The following is a 16427-nucleotide window of genomic DNA, read 5'->3' on the forward strand; positions in this document are numbered from 1 at the left end:
GGGTGGCAGTAAGGTCTCAGGCCAAAAATGGACGCACAAGCTGGTTTTAATTTTGCTGTACTTTCATTTTCAGCCACAAAAGGCCTTTTTTCCAGGTGCACTGAAAAATGGACCTGTGTGCATCCATTAAAGCATGTACATCATAAATGTAGGCACAAAGATGCCAACTTATACTAATTACAGTGGAACCATGCCCGTTTCCTCAACAATGAAACGGGCCCTAGTAAGGCTGTCATGTAAGCTTTTTCTTCTCTCTCCCCTGCCCTCCCCTCCATGTCCAGCGATTCTCCTCTTCCCTGCCCTCCCATCCCTGTCCTGCGATTCTCTCCTCTGCTGTCCTCCCATCCCATCCATGTCCATCAATTCTCCTCTGCCTTGCCCTCCCTCCCTCCTCTCGATGTGCCATGATTCTCTCCTCTACTGTCCTCCCATCCCATCCATTCTCCTCTGCCCTCCCCTTCCCTTCCTCCCCACCTCCCCTCGCGATTCTCTCCTCCTCTCGATTTGTTCCTGAATGTTCTCTGGCTGGCTGGCGCTGGCTTCCCTTCCCTCTCACTGTTCCGCCCTCTGATGTCATTACGTTTTGACGCAAGGGCAGGGCATTGAGTGGTTTTGGATGTTACGAACCCAGGCATCCAGACATAGAACATTAGAGATGCAAATTATTATATAGGATTCTGTAATGGAATCTTGGTTCCAAGATTCAGTTATAGAATTTGTGCTCAGCACTCTGCATCCAGGTATCTAACTTGTGGTGCCCAATTATATATAATTGCATCCTATCCCCCAGATTCTATACAGCGAATCTAGAGATCCGTGCTGAAATCCAGGCAGATTCTATAACAATGCACACAACTTAATTGGCTTAACAAGCTAATTAGTGTTAGTAACAGCACTTAAAAGGCAAACATGAGCACTAATTGGCAATAATTTGAATTTACATGCACAACTCACTAAGCATATTCTGTAATGCACTGTGTGCATAGCTTCTAACATGCGCAGATAAAAAAGAGACATGGTTATTGGTATGGAAATGGGCGTTTCATGGATGTTCTGGAATTTACACGCATAGCTATAGATTATGGCCCTCTGCGCCTAAATCTACGCGCCAGGATTTACGCCATGTTTTTGTTTGTGTGCATGGATACTCGTAGTGTTAGGCGCTGGGATACCAACTAAGCGTATTCTATATACCGCAGCTACATCTAGGCACCACATAGGATACGCTTAGGTGAAAATGTTTTCCGTGCAGAATTTTTAGGCGCCATATACAGAATCCCCCCCTATTTGTGTATTTTCAATGGGTGGATTTAGATGTCCATTCCCCACCCACATTATTAGTCTGCAGTCTCCATTTCTGTAGCAAGTTAATCTTCCGATGTTAAAAATAAGGTTCTATAAATGAAAAAAAAATAAGATCAGCTGTAAAGGATGAATGCCCAAGGATATTTTTTTTTAAATAAAAGGAACATTCAGTTAAGGTTACCTACCTGTTTTGTTACTGTATATGATGTCCAGAGAGGCATTAACAAGCTCTCACTGTAACCACTTTCAAAATCACTGTGGTGCAAAAGGCTGTATTTTGTTCGATAAAGCACCACTGGCCTTCCAAATAGGAGATGTTTATCTAGAAAAAATAAGCAGCTGATATTAAACTTGAATTGCCCCACACAAAAGTAAAAAGACTGTGCCAAGAATCAAGCTTCTGTCAGGCAGAAATTGTCACAAATATTTGATTTTATCATCTGTAGCAGCAAATGAGGGTTTTTTTTCCAGTAGCTGCATATATATATATTCTGTATCTTTTACACTGGAGATGGAAAATGCTAAGAGTGATACAACTGTCTACACTGCAGGAGGACTTCTCAGAATTCTGTAGAATATCTCACACAGTGAACAGCTACAAAATGCTCTGGGGTTCATGCTTATTACCTTCAATTATAATGGCTAATTCACAAGCAAAGGAAATTTGCTATTCTATATCGGGGATTTATATCCCACCATATCCCATCAGCCCCTTTAACTATTTGTAGTTAAACTATGGAACTCTATTCCTACCCAACTTCGAGGGCTTTTAGATTACTATTTGTTTAGAAAGTCTTTGAAAACTTTCTTAAGAAATGATAATCCGCTGTAACCCGCTTTGATTCTCTGAGGTAAATTAGTGGGATAGAAAAACCAGAATAGAATAGAATTCAGGTTCAAAGTGGGTTACATAAATTCATAATACATCTCACCACATCTAACATGCATATCTAACATACATTATTTTAATTTCAAAACGCCACACCTTAACTCCCTTCCATGTCCAGCAATTCTGCTGTTCATCTATTTTTTCCAATGGAAGTAAAGTTGGAACTCAGAATGTTGAGGTGAGAAGATTGCATTGAGATACCAAGGGAGGAGCGTGAAACTATGTTGGAAGGACCATAGTCAATAACCTATGAATATTTTGAAAATGTGACCAATAAGTCATCGGATGGTCAAAAGAACTATATTAAACAACTTATAAGTACTTTGGGAAAATCTGACCAGAAAGTCATCAGTTTGGAATAACTATTCCGGATCGAAGGATAAAGAACCTGTTTGAAAGGAACAATACAGAGAAAAAGAGGACTTCCTATACAGCATAGAGAAAAGGTTGCATAAGCGATAAATTGTAATTATATCCTAAAAATATAAGGGATTATCGAATTTTGTTTGTGTGTATTCTGCGATTCCCTTGTATCTCATGTATGAAATGAGTAATTGAATGAGATGAGATGAAGTAGTAGTAGAATGATAGTGGTTAAATGGAAGGATGCAAGAAAACCATAAATATTGAAAAATTATAAAATATTAGATTTTTATAACATTTTTGGTGAGGATTATAATAAAGTGTATGAAAATTGTAAAAGAGTGGTCACTAGATTGTTATTTAATTTAGAGATTGTGACTAAAATGAAATAAGGGGTGCTCATATAAAGGGAGTAGTATAGATGCAAATGCATTGGGGAAATCCTGAAAACCCGACCTGACAAGGGCCAAGGTGGGACACCCCTGTGCTAGTAGAATATTGAAGTCTCCACCTATAACACATGGCATTGGGGTGAATTGTGATTGGCATTGGGATCTGTTCAATCACTCCATGTATTTGCTATTCATTGTCCTTTATATGTATTTGAATCTGGGCATCATTTGCTTTTTGTGCTTCTTTGTATTTTTATAGTTAAACTTTTTTTTTTTTTTACTTATTATCTTTCTATGTTCTCTACAATTGCATTGCTGTTACATACCTATAAAATTTCAAGGAAAAAAAAAACATTAGCTATATCCTTACAAAATGCTGGGTTAAATCTATTAGGAGCACAAATATTGAAAAGGACTACAGAAAGTATCCCTATAGTAATTTTAAGTAACACCAGCAATTTTCCCTAAGAATTGAGATTGTATATTTACTGGAAGTAAGGTAAATGTCTACTCCATTTCTTTTACCCAGCACTGGGGAAACAGCCACTAGAACAGTTTTATGTCACAAAAGATTAGTCTTTAATCAAATCATGTGACCTGATGTCGTACATGATTAACCTCACATGGGCCATGTTTCGGCATGGCTTTCCCTGTCTGTGATAATGATCTATTTAGTGTTAAATAGATAGTAACATAGTAGATGACGGCAGAAAAAGACCTGCACGGTCCATCCAGTCTGCCCAACAAGATAAACTCATATGTGCATACCTTACCTTGATTTGTACCTGTCTTTTTCAGGGCACAGACCGTATAAGTCTGCCCAGCACTATCCCCTCCTCCCAACCACCAGCCCCGCCTCCCACCACCGGCTCTGGCACAGACCGTATTAAGTCTGCCCAGCACTATTCCCAGCCTCCCAACCACCAGTCCCGCCTCCCACCACTGATTCTGTCTCCAGTTTGGGAGAGTGAGATCTAACAGCTGTAAATTCCCCCAACCCCAGATTAGCAACAGAAACTAGACTCTGGATACTTGCAGGGAAGGCACCACAGCAGCAGAAGAATTAACAACCTGAACTCTGGGCTTTTCCAGCTGGGAATCATGGGGAAAGTCGTGCGATACATTTTGTATGCTCTACGGAGAATGGATTGCCAGAAGATTGACTCTTTAATAGGTCAATTATCATCATTAGAAGCCTAAAGCAGGGCTATTTCATTTTGGAACCTTTATGCTGTATGACCCCTAAAACAGGAATTGAGCGCCAAAACATGGCCCGTGTTGGGTCAATGATGTACAGCATCAGTTCATATGATTGATTCAAGGGCCTGTTCCAGAACTGAAGGCTCTTGGTGCTTTCCTTCTTCTACTAAACTTAGTTGTGTCATATTTGAAATAAATAGAAGAAATCAATATTTAATAAAACTTGAAATTGCATGGGATTAAGGTAGAGCAGACATTTTTCAGAAGCATACATGCATGTATCTTACAAGCTCATCAATATAATACATAGTACACTATTAACCTCAACAACAATATATGTGCCATTACAAGCACTGTGGCAAGGGCTGGCCCCAGCTCTAGTTAGATAAAAAGGTTGAACTTTAATACACCATGGTTTCAATACTAACATAGAAACTATTACAATAAATTGCATAGCATATGAGAAGGGTGATACTACAAGTTATAAGAATGAATGAACTATGGCAGAGGTAGGCAATTCCAGTCCTCGAGAGCCGCAGGCAGGTCAGGTTTTCAGAATATCCACAATGAATATGCAGGAGATAGATTTGCATACCAAGGAGGCAGTGCTTGTAAATCTATCTCCTGCATATTCATTGTGGATATCCTGAAAACCTGACCTGCCTGCGGCTCTCGAGGACCGGCGCTGCCTACCCCTGCACTATGGTATTAATGTCATTCAATAATCTTGAAATCTTAACCAACTATAACAACTTGTTATCTTAACAAATTAAATTGAAGAATATTCCAAGTAAAGTTACCAAATGTAGTAAGATCCAAGATGTAAGATGTTCAATGCAGATGAACCGGAAAGCTTAAATATCTGGAATAGTAGATTACAGTCACTTTGCTTCCATTTCTGAGTAACCTAGCTGTCCTAAATAAGACTGTGGAACTGATAGTTCTTCAAAAGATTTACTAGCATTATTGACGGTGATTTTCATCCTCAATGAAAAGAGGAGGCCATATTTAGCGCCAATTCTTTTGAGAAAACTTTGCAGGTTGAGAAATTGCTTTCACCATGCCAAAATACGTTTATTGAGGTCTGATACAATAGAAAAGTCGTATCAAAGTTGGCCCTTAATTTTCATGGGCACTGACTAGAGAATTGCAAGTGTGTACTAGGAACGTAAGGACTGTATAAACTACAGGCCTTGGGTATTTTGCACCAGAGATTTTATATGACTGTGCTTGTATGTTCTATCAAATTTGATAAGGTGACATAGCTGCAACTGTACTACCCGTGGTAATAGTTGCATCAGAATGCTCCAAACCTTTAAGTAATCCTAATATGTGAAAATTATTACACCAGGATCTATGGTTAAGATCTTCCAGTTCATTTTCTAAGGCTTGCATTGATTATGTTAGATGGCTCATATCTCACAGTTGTTGATCGTGAACTTGCATTCATTCTTCCAGAGAATCAAGGCACATGGTTAAGGACAATAATAGTTAGTTCACAGCGAACATTTCTTCTTTAAGATTTTCTCCTCTTTAATTAACCATTTTACCTGAAGAAATTCTTGTAGAATTGTATGAAGTGAAATATTCTCTGTGTTGTGTTTTGGATTCGTACAAGGAGATGGAGGCTTGTCCTTGGAGCATTTTCACCTCTTGAACTCGGGTGAATGTTGAGTCAGATTTTGAAACTTTAGAAGTGGCCATAATTAATGGCAAGAAGTCAAATGTGGAACAGTATAAAAAAAATAACTGGATCTCATGGTATTTTGATAATGAAAGAGAACTGGAAGAGCCAAAGTTCTAGATAGCTATCATGGTTTGTGCTCACAAGCGCTCCCTACTTGCCAGTATTCTAGTCATGTATGCACATAATTGGCATGTAAATGTTAACACCTTCTATACAGAATTAACCCCAAAAGGTTTATCTGTCACCCCGCCCCCCCTTAGCAATAGGTCCAGCAACATTTGCATAACCTAAAAAGCCCAAGAACAAGAGATCAAAGAAAGTTGAAGGAAGGAAGGCTGAAAACCAGTGAGAAAAAAAAATTCACCAACAGAGTAGCAATAACCACCTTGACCCTGCACTGAATTAACATTTTATATGCACAAAGTGGCATCTATTTGCATAACTGCAAATTACATAGGAATCCCTCATCCTGTTTAAGAGATTTTTAATTTTTAAAAACTGCTATACAAATCTCAGCTTCCAACGTGACAACTACTTACTTACTTGCTGACATCATCCGTGATGTCATTGCACATTGATAAACAAAATGTGAAAAGAAGAACGAGATTTAATTAAAATGCTCAGAGTTGAAAAAGGAGATGGCACTCAAAGATCCGATTTAAATATTCAGACTGTTCCAGCTGACATTAATTGTGTTAAAAACTAACTTTTGGGTAGTGTTATTTAAAATCTGACCTCTCAGTAACATTAAAATGGATTTCTACAAAACCACACAACATTGTTTGAAATAGATGTCACTTTATGCACGCAAAAGTTTATTAATTTGGTGTAGGTTTGTGGCTCTTAATGCAAAATGTTTAGGGGGCTCACTTTTTTCTGGAATTATATATAAAATTACACACACACTTTATACATATATTTTACATATCTATATATTCATACATACAGGCATATATACACTCAGGACCCCTTTTACCAAGCAGCAGCAAAAGAGGGCCTGCGCTGGCATTGGCACATGTTTTTCATACATGCCGACGCCCCCTTTTACCGCAGTGGGTTAAAGGGAAGTCTCTCTTTCCTGTAGGAAATGGCCGTGCGACAAATAAAGCATTTGCCACGCAGCCATTTCAGGGGGGAGCCCTTACTGCCACCCATTGAGGTGGTGGTAAGGGCTCCCACACTAACCCAGAGGTAACTGGGCAGCACGTGGCATTGCACGATTACCGCCGGGTACACTCCGCATGGTGCACTAGGCATGGGAAGGACTGCCAGGCTGCTACGGTAGTCCAAAGGTTCTTCCTGTTTGGCGAGCTGTAAGCCCGCAATGGGCTTACAGCTGCTTAGTAAAAGGGGCCCTCAGTTACAGAATTACCCTTTATAATAAATAGGTTCCCAAAATCTGCACCAAAAGCATGCAAAATGTCCATGCACAAATTTACACTTGCTCTGAAAGAGGGGGAGGGGTGTACATGCACTCTATGCATGTACTTGTATATTTTATCAAACAAAGAAAAGAGTGGGATGTTTGACCACGGAAAAACAAATCCTGGAGACAAAAATGACGTGACGTGTTTGTTTACAGCCAATAACAATCCTTGTGATTCGTGCCGGGGGATCAGATTGCACCTCTGGCATTCATGATCATACACGTCACATCATTGTGACAGACTCCTGAGACAGGCCTGATGGCCGAAACAGTTGTGTCGAGTCTTTTTTAATAATAAAGAAGGTTTTATACATTTTTGTCTCCAGGATTTGTTTTTCCGTGGTCAAACATCCCACTCTTTTCTTTGTTTGTGTTTTCTCGTGGGGCGTTCGAGTTCTCCGCTTATCAGCGGCACTTTTTTTGCTTGTATATTTTATAAAATATGCACATACATTGCAACTCTGCCTCTGCTCAATTTACAACCCCCAGGAATGCCTACAGAGTGGAGGAGTAGTGGGCTGAAAACAGGGAAGCCAAAATTCAAATCCCACTGTGGTTCCTAATGATCTTGGGCAGGTCACTTAACCCTCTATTGATTAGGTACAAAATTAAATTGTAAGCTCTCCAGGATAGGAAAAAACCCATCTGTGCCTGAATGTAACTCCTCTTGAGCCACAACTGGAAATGGCATGAGAAATCTCCACCCCTATGTACAAATTACATAAAACTAGACATACACTTTGTGTATGGAAAAGCCTTACAGATTACCCCCTATTTGTCTTGGCAAGGGTTTCCACTTAAGAGGACTGATACTTTGAGCTCAGTATTCCTGAGATTGGTGGTGGAAGTGGAAGAAGATGAAAGAGCAGGGAATCCCAGTGAATGTATTTAGGGGCTCGTCTTTGCAGGGTTCCAGAAATAATCATGGGGCTTGGTGTGTGGGCTCTACTGAGGACTGTAGCTATGGTAACTGGGCTCAGCGAACTGGAAGGTGATATAAATTGGGGGGTGGGGGGGTGGGGAAGGAAGACAATTCCTGGGTAGTTGTGAATGAAGTTTCATGGTGCCTTAGCCCAAACAGACCAGTTCTGATTCAGCTAAAATCCCAAAGGAGAAGAAGGAATCTGCCATGCCAAAAATTAGTCCATCAAATTCATTTTTCCCAAAACTGATTCTTGTGATAATTCAAAGGAATATAAACTCTGTGAAAAACTAAGGCTTATTATGATACCCCACCAAAAAAATAAATAAACAAACAAAAAAAACAACTTTCTTTCCAAGACAACAGAAGCAAATCCTTGGATCAATATAGCTATCATGTAAGAGCACAACTATTCTGAAAGAACTAGGCACACCCATTAAGGGGGGCCGCACACAAACGGGCTGAAGGCCAGCGAAGACTGAAGTGCGGGGGAGGGTACAGTGAGGGCCAGCTAGAAAGCAGAGGTAGTAGGGCTAGGCAAACAAAAGGTAGCAAAGGGAGGGGCGAGGGAAGAAGGGGAGGAGAAAGGGAGGAGGAGTGAGAAATATGAAGTACACGAGGGAGTCATTTTGAATTTGGAAGCAGGAGAAGGGCAGCGCTGGCCCACTCGCCCACCCAATTGAGAGGCAAGGTTTGTCGCAGCAAGGCGTTAGACTACAATGCTTACGCACAGCCAGCAAGGGGTACACAGCAGCTTGATACATAACAGTTACCAGTTTGGGGTAACTACTGCTGCAGAAAGAGTTGTGTGCAAAGTTATTCAAGTTTATGCAAAATGTTAGGCTTGCAGGTTAGCAGCCTTGTAATAAAGAAGCAACGTGGACATGGCTTGTCTCCTGGCTTCGACGGCCGGGAGGCCAAAATCGTCGCTTGCTAAATGTGGTAGGTGCCTCCTTCAACGGGAAGCATCAAGTGACTGTGTGTGCTTGAGGAGACAGCACAGAGGAGCCACAGGGGCTTGGGAACGGCACTACCTGTGGCTCAGAATATGTATCTATGTTTAGAAGCTGTGTACCCCGGTAGAATTGTTAGCATAATGATTATTTGAAGTTATAATGTATTCTGTTTAAGTTATAACATTTTGATGTTCTTGGCTATGGCCAAAATCAATCCAATTCTAACGAACATACGGCTTGCAGTGTGGTATTGATGACAGGGGATAGTGTACATAAGTACATAAGTAATGCCACACTGGGAAAAGACCAAGGGTCCATCGAGCCCAGCATCCTGTCCACGACAGCGGCCAATCCAGGCCAAGGGCACCTGGCAAGCTTCCCAAACGAACAAACATTCTATACATGTTATTCCCGGAATTGTGGATTTTTCCCAAGTCCATTTAGTAGCGGTTTATGGACTTGTCCTTTAGGAAACCGTCCAACCCCATTTTCTGAGGGCGTCTGAGTGTGTGCCGAATGCCCGAGTTGTGCTTTAAACCACCATTAACTACTAGACACCTAATGTCCCTTTTTTTTTTAATTCATGCTTTTAACCAATAATATCAATTATACATACATCACACTTGAAAGATCAAAAAATATTCATACAATCAAATGAGAGAAAAAAGAAGAAGGGAAAAATAAATCCACATTTAGTCCGCAATAGTGAAGGGTGAAGTCAGAAATCCAATAACGGAAAAAAAAAAAGAAATATATCCAAAGAGAGCAGCATATACTGACCATTAACCTTGCAGCCAGTGATACAGATTTCCTCACAGAGAGGCAAGACTCCAAAAGCTCTTTCTCAGCCACCCCTCCTTGAAAGCATCTTTCATCAACTTCGTCGGGACAGGAAACTACCACCAGCGCCACTGCCGATAAGCTTCCAAGTTGCGGGAGAGGGGGAGGAAGTGGCCTCTGTTCCTGGCTAACAGACACCCAGTCAGTTCTAAGGTCCACTCAAATTCTCAGTATCCCTCCTGAGGCAGGCTGCACAGTTGAAATGTGCTGCGATACAGCTCCTTCCAATGTGGTCTGTACCATTCACCTCGGAGCTGTCAGAGCCAAAGGGCAGCTCCTCAAAGCACCTTTCCATTTCCCCATTCCACCAAAGCAGCCGGCAGAAGCAGTAACATTAGGGGTTCATGGAGGTAAGGAGGAGCAGCGCGATCACGAGTCTGTTCCCAATCTCCCACCTAACTTCCTTTTAAGTACACTTGTGTAAAATGAGTGTCATATTTTACCTCAAATGAAGAACGAGATCTTTAAGTACAAAGCAATACAGTCAGTAACTAAGAAAATATGGCAAAAACATACGGCAATATCTCCAGTTGTGTTGGGTGCCACAGACCTAATTTAAAGACATTTTCAAGCACCCCTTAATAGGCTACCTATACATGTTGCATGTAATGAACTCCAAAAGGAAGCTGTCTTTGGCACAGTGCAAGTACGACAGCGAATGTTAACAGTAAATTTGAGAGAAAGAGCATACTCCACATATCCTGACTAAAGAGTGAGGTTCATTACTGTCATGATGAACACTATTTTAGGTAAGATATGGAGAGGGGAATTTAGACATCCAGGTTGAGATCTGGAGAATTTCCACAGTATTTTACTAGAGACTCAGCCAAAGAGCCTTGTCTATATGAGGTACAGGACTGTACGTGTATGTCTCTCCACATCCAGCAGGAGGAGCAATTTCAAAAAGCTGTATATGGGAGAACACACATGCAACCTCTCCCCTAACCCTCCCCCCCCCAAAAAAAAACACACACAAACAGCTTCCACATGCAACATTTCCCCATTACGGACAGCAAAATGCTTCACCTTTGAAATTTTGGGTGTACAGTACAATCACCAAAACTACAATTACTGTATTCCAAATACTCCTCAGTTCATAGGAAACATCTATTTCCTAAATTCTGCCATAAACAGCATAGAAATCATTTTTGAATGACAGAGGGCTAGATAAGCACAATATTACAGGCGATGTACTGTGATTTCATAATTATGTGAAAATGTGTCATCCTTCATCTGAAACAAAAACACATTTAATTTTAGTGCATGCTATACATAAAATTTATTAAAATATTTGCACTATAATAGAATCTAGCAATGTTTTGTAACAGTATTGCACATGCAAAAACAAAATACAATCTAATGACATGTGAAAATGAAATGAATGTCATAAAACCAAAACAAAATGGCATAATACAAAACAAATTCTTCTACATCTACATGCAAATAAAGATTACTGTAATATTGTAAATATTTATGCAGCTGCTTTTCAGAGAGATGTTATTATGGGGGTCATTTGCTAATGGTGAGCATGTTCTGACCATGGGTTCCGTGGCAGACAGTGCAAATGTTAATACACAGTAACATAGTAGATTACGGCAGATAAAGACCTGTACGGTCCATCCAGTCTGCCCAACAAGATAAACTCATTACATAAGATATGATGTGATAATTCATATGTCTACCAGATCTTGATTTGTCCTTGCCATTTTCAAGGCCTAGACCACAGAAATTTGCCTGGCACTGTCTGATGTTCTAAAAATTCTGAAGTTGTCATCGAAGTCTCTGAAATGCTCCATTCCAGCCCATCCAAGTCTATTCAGCCACGATCAGGGCACAGACCATATAAGTATGCCCAGCACTGGCCTTGTTCTCCAATTTCTGAAGCTGAATCAGTCCAGCCATGATCAGGGCACAGACTGTAGAAGTCTGCCCAGCACTGGCTTTGCTTTCCATTTACTGGTGTTGTCACCTAATCACTGCTAAGCTTCTTTGGCTCCATGCCTTCTAAACAGGATTCCTTTGTCTTTATTCCATGAATTTTTGAATTCCGTTACTATTTTCATCTCCACCACCTACTGCAGGTGGGCATTCCAGGTATGTACCACTTTCTGTGTGAAAAAATACTTTTCGACATTATTCCTGGGGAGAGGGATCTTGGGGTGATAGGTTCTGAGGATCTGAGGGCGACGAAAGTGTGACAAGGCGGTGGCCATAGACAGAAGGATGCTAGGCTGTATAGAGAGAGGCCCTGTACAAGTCATTGGTGAGGCCCCATCTGGAATATTGTGTTCAGTTTTGGAGGCCGTATATTGCCAAAGATGTAACAAAGACTTGAAGCGGTCCAGAGGAAGGCAACAAAAATGATATGGGGCTTGTGCCAAAGGACATATGAGAAGAGACTGGAGATGTTGATGCCCCCGTACAAGTCGTTGGCGAGGCCCCACCTTGAGTATTGTGTTCAGGTTTGGACACTGTATCGTCCTAAAGATGTAAGAACACTTGAAGAGATCCAGAGGAAAGGAAACAAGAATGATATGGGGCTTGCGCCAAAGGACATATGAAAAGAGACTGGAAGAGCTGAATATGTATACCCTAGCGGAGAGGAGGGACAGGGGAGATATGATACAGACATTTAAATACTTGAAAGGTATTAATATAGAAACAAATATTTTTCAGAGAAGGGAAAGTGGTATAACTAGTGAATTGATGTTGTGGGGTGGCAGACGTAGGAGTAATGTCAAAAAATTATTTTTCATGGAGAGGGTGGTTGATGCCTGGAATGACCTCCAGAGAGGTGGTGGGAAAAAAACTGCAGCTGAATTCAAAAAGGCGTGAGATGAAAACAGAGGATCTCTAATTAGAAATTAATGATACAAAAAAACAAAACTTAAAGGGTTGCATATGTGTTTGCATGTCAAGTGGTGCTTAGATGGCAACTCTGGCTGCATCAAATAAGGCCAATGCTGGGCTGGCTTGTACGGTCTGAGTCCCGCATACAGCGATCCGGTTTAGGATAGGCTGGAGAGAGCTTCAACAGAAACTCCAGTGGTTTGGAACATGAGGACAGTGCCGGGTAGACTTTTATGGTCTTTATCCCACGAATGACAAGATGGATTTGGGTAGGCTGGAGTGGGCTATGACAGCAACTCCAGTAGCTGGAACATAAGGACTTCTACGGTCTATATCCCAGAAACAACAAACAAAGACCATGATCAAGTATATATGTTCATTGTTGATTTAATCTTGAATTGATAATGAATGTGACTGTTGGACAGACTGGATGGACCATTCAGGACTTTATCTGCCATTACTTACTATGTTACTATGAGTCAAGCCCCCCTGCAACCTCCAGTTTTACGACATTCCTGTCTCTGGAAAAGGTTTATTTGTAGATTAATACCTTTCAAATATTTAAACTTCTGTATCCTATTACTCATGTTTCTCCTTTCCTCCAGGGTATATATGTTCAACTCATCAAGTCCCAATAACTAATCCCCTAAGTATTTATCAGTTAAGTTAATCAAATAGCTGTACGGCATCAGAGCCCAGGCTGTACTCTACTCCCACTGCAATGCAAATTTGTAAGTGAATGTCTTGATTTCCTTAAAAGAATAAAGGTAGGTAGAATGATTGCTCAATTGAATATGTAGAAATGTTGGTCAACAAACCAGTTGCAGATGATGCCTTTGAAAGCACTTCTTTAATACATTTCTCACTAGCATACAAGACCCATGCCCCCTTTCTCCGAACAGAATTTTGCATTGCCTTGATGAACGAATCATAGCTCTTAGAAGCTGGTCACAAACTGCAGTAAAAAGTGACCTTAGTACGTTATACCTGTCTATCCCATGGATGTAAAAATTGCAGTTTTTTCTTCTTTTTTTGCATTAATGGCCATGTGCTAATGTTGAACTACACCAATACAAAAGGTAGAGATCCCTTAAAAGATAGTCCAAATCTGTAAAAATTATAAACGGTAGGGATCCGACTTACAAATGGTAAAGAGGGTTATGAATTGTTACCGGAAGAAAAAGCCTCAAGAAGCTCCCAGCTATATATTAGCAACGGGAGCAGGACTGCTTCATCACAGGCACAAAAGACCTCCTGGTATTCTTTTAACCACTCCTTAGAAGTATAGCCATAAATATTTCCTTAGGTATTTTCAAATTTTGCTAAAAACTGCTGTTCGTTCAGATTTCATGCAGTGTCAACAAATACAGGACATTGAGTTTGTCTTTATACTTAGCTTAGCTGAAAGGTGCCTCCTTTTCAAAAATCCAAACAGTGACCAATGGTGGCCAGCGTTTCGTACCACCTGCTTCAGGGTCTGCCCTTTAATGATTGAGACAGATTTGTGCACCCTGTCACATCACATGAATACTATTTGAGAGTAAATACCACATGTAAATCAGACTTTGTTGTCTATTGTATTATGTGCCCATGTAATAAGCTGTATGTTGTTCAGACCTCATGTCCACTTTACACTCGTTTAGTTGAACACAAAAGTGTGATCAGAGAACTCTGAAACTTACTTCTCCATTAGCGCACCACTGCAATATCCTTCAGCATTCATTCTCCACTTTGAAATGCTTTGTGCTACAAAAAATAACAATACTATCTAACCGGTTAGGAAGCGACAGGAGATGCTTACTGCTTCAGAAGGAGCAGCAGTGGATCTTCCGATTAAACAGTCTGTTTCCGAACGGTTTAAATGCAAAGATGGAGTGGTGCCATTTCTTCTAAAAACAGTTTAAGATGATAAGTACATCCCGGTGAAGCATGATATTGTCCCTTTTCAGAGTATATGCCTCTTTAAGAAAATTACTGAGATTGGTTGTCAGGTCCAGAGAGCGTCTGACGTCAGTTTTTTAAGAGGCAGCCATCTTTTGATTCATTGTCCTCCTCCTCCTCTGTGAAATTGTGGAAAGAGGTTTCATGCTGTGCGTGGGGAGTCTCCGAGTCTTTTCGAGTGCAGGCTATGCTGACTGTTGTGCTCAACCCTTTTCCTTTTTCTTGTACAGATTTTCCGACCGGCAGGCCCTGAAGCAGGCGGTACGAAACGCTGGCCACCGTTGGTCACAGTTTGGATTATTTGAAAAGGAGGCACCTTTCAGCTAAGCTAAGTATAAAGACAAACTCAATGTCCTGCATTTGTTGACACTGCATGAAATCTAAGAACAAACAGCAGTTTTTAGCAAAATTTGAAAATACCTAAGGAAATATTTATGGCTATACTTCTAAGGAGTGGTTAAAAGAATACCAGGAGGTCTTTTGTGCCTGTGATGAAGCAGTCCTGCTCCCGTTGCTAATATATAGCTGGGAGCTTCTTGAGGCTTTTTCTTCCGGTAACAATTCATAACCCTCTTTACCATTTGTAAGTCGAACCTCTACCGAGTATCCCTACCGTTTATAATTTTAACGCCATTTTTAAAAATTATTGTGTGAGCACTTACTGCCACCCATTTTATAAGTGGCAAAGGATCACATGGTATCAGTGTGCTAAAAGTTAGCATACTGCGATGTAGATGTGCTAACTGGTTCACTCAGGAATGCCCATTCTCTGTCCTGACACACCCCCTTAAAAACGTGAAAATAATTAGAAAACTTATTTAGCAAGCAGTCTTCTGTTGATTTCAGTGGCGCTATCTAGATAGTGCTCTGAAAATTATTCCAGACTGCTCTGGCACTACCCGAATTAAGCGTATCTAGCAACAGACCATCAGAGGTGAACTTCCATTAAGATACTCATTTTTTCATCAGTCCATATGACAGTTCTTTTTATATTATATTTTTTTTTACTCCATTTTTCACTCCATCTTCCACTTATGCACTTTTTACTTATTTTACTAAAAAGCAAGTACTTATCTTCAGTGGTCTTCCAAAAAAATGAGATAATATCTTAACAGGCATTCACCTCTGATGGTCTATTGCTAGAAATACTTAATTTGGAGAAATTAAATTGCATACATATTTATATTGTGTTTTTATATTGATTACTCTGCAATTATTAGACAAGCTTTGTAGTGAGACCTGATTGATATAAATAGTACCAGGGTAGTTCAGGGGCACAGCAAAGGTGGAGCCGTAAGTTATCCAATTGAAAGAGATATTCAATCTACTAAACGAATTAAGTTACAACATCAAAAATGCAGTTCTAACTTGATCCAATTAGATGTCCAGATAGTGGCATCAATTTCTGCTTTATCCAGATAGTCAAATATAAAAAATATTACCTGAATACTGAAAAATGCCTAATTAAATTAATTATTAAGAAATCACTGCACAGTGGCTTTGTGCCCTCAATCTAAGGAGCTGATGTTAAAAAAACAGCGCTCCTTTAGAGAGCTATTATCTGTGCTCCTTTTCCATCAGAGGGTCATATCAGATTAAATATATGAAATATATGTGTATAATAATACACTTGAACTTCACTGTTCAATATTGGTA

General features: G+C 40.3%; 1 protein-coding gene across 13 annotated transcripts in view; it reads right to left on the bottom strand.

The window, feature by feature from the left end:
- The window catches only part of ENPP2 (ectonucleotide pyrophosphatase/phosphodiesterase 2), a 379835-nt gene that overhangs the window by 38236 nt on the left and 325172 nt on the right, over window positions 1–16427 (bottom strand). For all 13 annotated transcript variants that reach the window (XM_030218400.1, XM_030218486.1, XM_030218477.1 and 10 more), the window contains one exon: window positions 1491–1627. In XM_030218400.1, coding sequence (XP_030074260.1) covers window positions 1491–1627 — 137 coding nt within the window. The remainder of the gene's footprint in view (window positions 1–1490; window positions 1628–16427) is intronic.

Source organism: Microcaecilia unicolor, chromosome 1, assembly GCF_901765095.1.
Source record: "Microcaecilia unicolor chromosome 1, aMicUni1.1, whole genome shotgun sequence".
NCBI lineage: Eukaryota > Metazoa > Chordata > Amphibia > Gymnophiona > Siphonopidae > Microcaecilia > Microcaecilia unicolor.